This window comes from Setaria viridis, chromosome 8, assembly GCF_005286985.2.
Source record: "Setaria viridis chromosome 8, Setaria_viridis_v4.0, whole genome shotgun sequence".
In the NCBI taxonomy this organism is placed as follows: Eukaryota; Viridiplantae; Streptophyta; class Magnoliopsida; order Poales; family Poaceae; genus Setaria; species Setaria viridis.
The window spans coordinates 915457-922441 of record NC_048270.2 but is presented as its reverse complement, the minus strand read 5'-3'; the positions used below and the strand labels follow the sequence as shown (position 1 = coordinate 922441).

Sequence of the window (6985 nt, the reverse complement as noted above, 5' to 3'; positions counted from 1 at the left end):
GCAGAGATATGCTCAATGCTCTCCTAGATACATATAATACCACTATATACCAACTTGTATGATCAACTATATTTATCTGCACCATATATATGGTAGTGGTTCCCAGGTCGATATATAAATGGGTGGGGTACGTCCTCTGTTTTGCTACTAATAGCTGGTTTCAACATCATCTATCTTAATACATTAATTACCCAGTGGCTACTGCAAATTGAAAAATTAAGAGCACATACGACAATCTTGTGGCGGCTGCAGGTCAGACCCCCTTCAGTTCTTTTGAAATCATCCGTATGTATATATCCGTATATTTGCTTGCCAGCTAGCTGTTGCATATGCTTAACAATTCCCAGTTTCCCACATGCTTTCCAGAATTAAGTAGCACTGATATGTGTAGTCCAGAAAACACAGATGGATACGAAGTAAGGTGAGGATAGATAGATCCCATGAACTCCGAAAGACAGCTGATTCCTAGCTAGGGGTGAAAAAAAAGTTTTTTTAATCTTTTATGAGGATTCACATGGAGCCATGTCATACACGTGCTGGAATGGATCGAGGGTGCCATGAAACTTGAGACCTGCTTTTTTTTCTGGAGGAACATCAGGCCTGATTTTGTTAGTTATAAGGACTATGTTGCTTTCTCGAAGAACCATAAGGAATGTGTTTTATAAAAGTATAGATTACAAGTTGAAAATGGCAGCCCACCTATAGTGGAAGAACGTTGCCTTATCTTTTGTTCATGACTGCTTGATACAAACACATTCTGGCTAAATGATATATACCTTAGTATCTCTCTTCATATCATATTATCAATTGGTCACCAGCTTTTGGTTTAACCCTGATTATCAGGCTCCAAATCTTAGTAGGGCGTCCAACTCCCAGCTGTCCAAATCCAAAGGTGCAAAAGCAGCCATGTCGAATGGCTCATACATGCAGTTCTTCGTGATCAAATCTGAAGATTTGTCAAGAGGCTTATTGTCATCTAGGGATGTCTGATGTTCATAGGCATCTGTACAAGTGGTTGATATGCTGGATCGGCTGTCGCTGCTGCTTGGAGTATTTGTTTCAGAGTCATCGGTGCCTGATTCGACGCCATTGTTGTCCTTGCAAGTATGTTGGCCGTGGTAGACGACTGTGTACATCACGGGATGATCAGTACCTGCGCTGTCATCTTGCTGCTGCACCGTCTTTGTTGCTTTGCAGTCTTGTTCCTGCCTGTAGGTGCATCTGTAGTAGCTCCTGGAGAACCAAATTAATCATAGTCCAAGTTAATACAATAATTGTGCATATTTCTTTTTTATCCTTTACACAAACAGATATTCAGAAGTCAGAACACTCAGAAAGAAATGGAATTGAGTACATAGAAATGTATGTATACCATAGGTGTTGAATGGAAAACAATAAAGAAACTAAACTCAGGACAAACAAAAGGTACCTTGGATGTTTCGCTTTGTTGATTTGCTTTTGCCCATACTTTCTCCATTGGCGGCCATCATAGTGTGGAACAGGCGTTTCGAGTGACACCAAATCATCAGATTTCCTGCTTAAAATTTGTTTGTGTAAGGAAGAATAAATGAAATAGCTAATTACACGCATCATCAAGAAGTATATTCTAAAAAGAATCTATACTTTCACCAGTTCAAGTGAACTTATCAGATCACATAGATGCATACCTTCTCTTGTGCTGATGATGGGGCTTAGCAGTAGCACCCTCCTCCTTGATGCAGTCATCAGAAGAAATCCTCCTCACCCTCTTCTTGTCATCCTCCAGTGCGTCATCAGCTCGGGCATCAGACTGATGGTGAAGCTGCAGCTTAGTTATGGCCTTGCTGGAGCAATCCAGAATGTTCTGGAACATCTGGGCAACAAGCTCGCAGCGTTGGCCCGCCTGCAGCGCAGGAAGGACGATGGCCCTCAGCTGCGTCACCAGAGACTGCCCCCTGGCTATCTCCTTCATCGCCGACCGGTGGTCGGAAACAAAAGAGGGGTGATCAGAAGGTGAAGATTGAGGAAGGTATCTGCTGCTGTGGTGCTTCATCTCTGCTAAGTTCTAGCTATCTTTCCTCTTGTATCTGAAGAAGACTGCAGCTCTGAATAGAGGAAGAAGGCGGGAAAGCTTAGCTGCAGCTTCTCACACTTCCTTGCAACTGTGGGAGAAGGAAGCTAATTGTCAGCTGGCTAAGGAGAATTGGGGATAATGCTGCTCCTAATCTCTTGCAGTTGTATATGGAGATGGGAGTGGTATGGAACCGTCGTTATGCAACATAAGTAACGATCAAATTGGGCAGTAATATAATCAGCTGTGCCTGCCGTGCATGCGTAGGCAGGAGCAGAGCACATGGAAATAGACAGGAAGGACTCTGACTTGGCAGCTACCACGTACTAGTGATTTGGAATTGAAGATCTGGTTAGATGCTGCCTCCATTGTAACCTGGAACTAGGATTGGCTAAGTTCATCGTAATCAATTGTCTTTTGTGTTCACCAGGTACTACCCCCTGCTCCCAAGACATACAAGTCTGGTCAGTAAGCAGTTGTCTTCAGTTCTCACCTGAACTTTTCACCTTCTACCGTTCTGTCCTAAAGTGTCATTCCAACAATAATCCCGGCTGCACACACACACGCACAAAAAAAAAGAAAAAAAAAAAGAGGAAAGAACACCACACGTCACTACACTTGAAATCTAACCACAGTTCGCTGGCGAATATCTAGTACGTATGCAGAGAGTGGGGAGTTGCATGCAAGTAATTCAATTAATATGTGTTTAAACTTGAGCCTCCACAAAATACTCTCAAGTCTTGTTTGTGAATACGTTAGGAATGAGGCCAAGTCCTTTCAGGTCAGAAGGTAAACTGAACTAATTCTAATCCCTTCTTATTCCAACAAGTTATTAGCGAGAAACTCTCTCATTCATGATACATATTCCATCAGCATATGTATTCGTGGTATATAGCTTACCTGGAGACAGTAGATCCTGCCCATGGATAGATATTCCATCATGCTGACAGAAGCAAGCTCATGTCAGCACAAATTCGTCACCTTCCTAAGCATTTCGGGTAAGCTCAAAAGTCCCTCTAAAATGACCCTAGCTCTATAAAAAAGCTCTTTTGGTCCACGTTGTTGGCGACGTATTAACAATTCAGTAATGGTTTATACCACAGCGTCCTGCTTAGTTTACATGGGCACTTAATTCTTAATTGGAGTGAACAATGAGCAACCTAAATGTGGACTTGTATATTGGATCGTAGTGTTATTAGCAGTCTGCACATTTGTGCCGACCGCGTCAGGGGCTAGCTTTTGGCATGATTTTCCACGAAGCAGATCAAAGACCAACATCAGTGGTAATTGGTAAAGCTTTTTGACATAGTCTCACCATTTGGGGCCTTGATACAAAAGGAGAAGAAAAGGGAGGGTACACTCACACCATGCCACTCTTTGAAGGTTACTGATCATTCTTTGTCAAGTGTGGATGGAGATTTACTGATTTATTAGTAAATAGTAATAGGCTGTATATATATCTGCTCCTTGAACTCAAAAACCGTGTGCGTGCGACGGGAAAGGTCCACGTTGTAACTTTCCTTCCTGTTTTATCGTCTTAATACAAAGATACGCAACTCTATATCTGCTCCTTGAATTCATTTTCTTCTGCTGACGCTCTTGTATTTTATTTCTGCCATACAGATGATAGATAAATGCTAATCTAATAATCAAAACGGTCCATATTTTCCTCACGCCTTTTTGTTGCCTTCATTTATGTCTCTGCCCGAACTATATAGCACTATAAGAGAATTAAAATTCGTTGCATTTAAAAGAATTAAATAGCAAATGAAATAGTAGCTATTTGAGGAATACATGCATCATGTCCAGATAGGTTTGAAGCATCAACATTGTTTCCATTCCATAAACAAATTTAGTTTGTTTTCAACTGTTACGTGAAAGATAACAAGGTGGTGAAATTTTGACCGATTAAGGTATTGCCAAAGCAAATTGTATGGGGTTGTTTACTTGTTTATGCAATATGTTTTCTCTCGAATGATCTAAGGAGTAAGTTGAGGCAAGCATCCGGTTCCCATCAGCCACCAGACTTTGAGCAACAAGCATCCCTCATGCAGACCAACATCAGTTTTGACTAATAACAATTGAAAAGATGTTTTGTATCACAGCATATTGCTTGGGTTTCCAAGGGCATTCATTCTTAATTTGGAGTGAGCGATCGACTTCGAAATAATATTTGAAGACAAGAATGTTGACTTAGATCTCTGTTTCGGAGCGTAGTGCTACTAGCACATTTGTTCCTTCATGCAGACCAACATCAATGGATCGGATAGCTTTTTACATGATTTTCCACAAACCAGCAAAGATTGGACATGGGATCAGAACACATTTTTGTGAGACAAGTAAGCGTCACCTCTTGAAAATTAATTTGTACAAGATTAATGATTTTTCACGATAACTATCATTTTCAATTGGCCAACTGTTTATAGCTAGTAAACGAGTACTTCTCATCAAGTGTCTAGATGGTTGGAAAAATGAGTTTGTTGGCAACAATATTGTTGGTGTGTTTTGTATTTACTGTGAGCGCACTCAAGAAACGAGTGCTTAAACTATTGGCCACTCATAAATAACTTCATGTAAAACCGAGCTCTGTTGTAGTGATACTTCTGTTTGAGTGGGTTAACCGCATTTCAGAGACTTTAAGTTCAAATATCGAGATTGAGTTTAGGAAATCGAAAAGGTACGATTCACTACCTGATAAACTTAATAGATCCTACACTTTGCCGCCCCCCCCCCCCCCCCCCCCCCTCCCACACACACAAGGCCAAAACAATCTTACACTCCCTTTGATTCTAAATGTAAGTTGTTTTAGCTTTTATCAAGTCTGATCTCTAGATATAGATTGTTTTACAGTTTTCTTCTAAATTTTAGTTATCTTTTTGTTACAAACTATTGCTAAATGAACTATAAGGTCTGATCATTTGGTATGCACATAATCTCAGTACATGATGTGAATCTAATAATCACACAAACACTACATAGTTCTTAGGTACTCAATATAACGTCCTTAGCTACAATTACCAAAATCAGCTGATTTCAAGCGTACCATTATTGATGATCCTGTGGAAAATGTATACGCCTACTTGATAACTAAATAAACAATCCTCGAGTTTACATTGCAAAAGGAAATTTGACTGCTTGGTATAGCTAGCCTTTTCAGTATAATTGGGAGCTGGGACACCTCTAAATCCAGTAGACTATAGCCAAAATTTCTACCTTCAACTTAGCATAATCTTGCAAGTCACGGTGATAAGTTATATATCACATCTTCATTCCAGTCTTGCCAATTAATGAGCGAACTGTCAAACACCTCTAGCAAAGCTGGCAAGTCCAAGTCTGCCTCAGGCTCTTGAGCATTTGTAGTTGTTTGATCCATTTCCCCGTTGTGAAGATCCATATTGACAAGCTGGGGTGCCTGGACCATGCTGGTGCTATGGTTCTTGCAAGTGTGATCGCCGTAGTATACTACAGTGTACTTTGCGTTCTCCTCAACAGCCATGGCACTACTGGTACCGGCATTTTGTTCTTGTTGCTCAACTGTCTTGGTTGCTAAGCAGTTCCTTTCTCTGTAGGCACATCTGTAGTAGTTCCTGCTCAGTCACAGAGGTATGTGATATGATTATTAGTACGTATGTGTGGAAACATGTGTCATTGATGGAACTAGGTAGCTTCATTAGTTTACCTGGGATGTTGCCTCCCATTTATGTTCTTCTGCCCATATTTTCTCCATTGGTGGCCATCATAATGTGGAACATGTGTCACAAGGGATCTCGATCGCTTGTCGTTCCTCCTACATACAGATACATACATACATATATATATATATATATATATATATATATATATATATATATATATATATATATGAGCCAAAAATCGATCAAATGATGATACATGTTACAAGAGGATTATGGACATGTATACACACAATCAGCTGGCCTTTTCCAAGAAGATCATGCATGATTAAGTTGATGGGCATGCATATATGTTCAATAATATTGTTACAATTACCAACTATATATGGTCACATATGTGACTATGCAAATTAAAGCAGCTGGTGATCAAAGAGAGGGGGGCTATTGATGGCTGAGCAACTAATTGTTACACACCTTCTCTTTTGACCAACGCTATTAGGCTTCACTTGTCCCTCTGTCCTGTCGCCAGTAGTAGAACTAGTCATACTCTTCCTCACCAAGGACTTGTCATCGACGAGCTCTACCATGGTTCCTCCTCCGGCTCCGGTACTCATGAGGCACCCCTCAAGCTTAGATGCCACGCTGATGTTGCAGCCGATCACGTCGTCGAAGAGCTGGACGGCGATGTCAGCCGAGGTATCATCGACACCGTGGAGCAGGGGGAGGACGAGCGCTCGGAGCTGCATCACAAGCTCCTGCTGCCTCATCATGGCCTCCATCATCTCCTCGCCATGGCCGCAGGGCGGCATCGTGAGGCTGCTCTTGCTGTCCATTATTCAGTATACTCAGTTATTGCTGGAGCTCTCGAAGCAATTACTGGTTGTCTGGTTCAGGTAGTTTTCGTTGGGTCAATAATGTGATGAGTGACAGGGTGTGAGTGTGTGCGACTCAGAGAGAAAGCTAGGGGTCGTTGCTGTGCACTTGCATTGGCCGTCAGCATGCACTACCTGGTTATATACAGTGCTATACACCTACAATACAATGGAATAATGTGCTGTGTGCCAATAAGCTTAATTGGCACGTACGATGATGCTGAGCTCGTGGTGTCAGCATGCACTACCGATGTTCTTGGAAAAATGGATAAAAGAAGCAGTGAGACATCCATCTCGTGGTGTGAACGCATGGGCGTGCATGACCACGCGGTATTGGCATTGAGGTGAGACTTTCAACTTTCTTCCCTGCCGTACGTACGTATATGTTGCACGTACGTGATGTCGATTATCGGGTACCTTCATTTCGATCA

The 6985-nt window shown here is 41.6% G+C and overlaps 2 protein-coding genes across 2 annotated transcripts; both read right to left on the bottom strand.

Annotated features, from left to right (window-relative positions):
* Nucleotides 1–631: 631 nt before the first annotated feature.
* LOC117833670 (probable WRKY transcription factor 70) lies at nucleotides 632–2543 on the bottom strand. The gene is made up of 3 exons (XM_034713256.2): nucleotides 1668–2543; nucleotides 1430–1534; nucleotides 632–1233 (listed from the first exon to the last, which is right to left on the bottom strand). The coding sequence occupies exons 1-3, from the start codon at nucleotides 2030–2032 to the stop codon at nucleotides 840–842; spliced, it is 864 nt and encodes a 287-aa protein (XP_034569147.1). The 5' UTR covers nucleotides 2033–2543; the 3' UTR covers nucleotides 632–839.
* Nucleotides 2544–5288: 2745 nt separating this feature from the next.
* LOC117834763 (uncharacterized) lies at nucleotides 5289–6491 on the bottom strand. The gene is made up of 2 exons (XM_072295640.1): nucleotides 6157–6491; nucleotides 5289–5637 (listed from the first exon to the last, which is right to left on the bottom strand). Exons 1-2 carry the CDS (start codon nucleotides 6489–6491, stop codon nucleotides 5289–5291), a joined length of 684 nt encoding a protein of 227 aa, XP_072151741.1.
* Nucleotides 6492–6985: the final 494 nt, after the last annotated feature.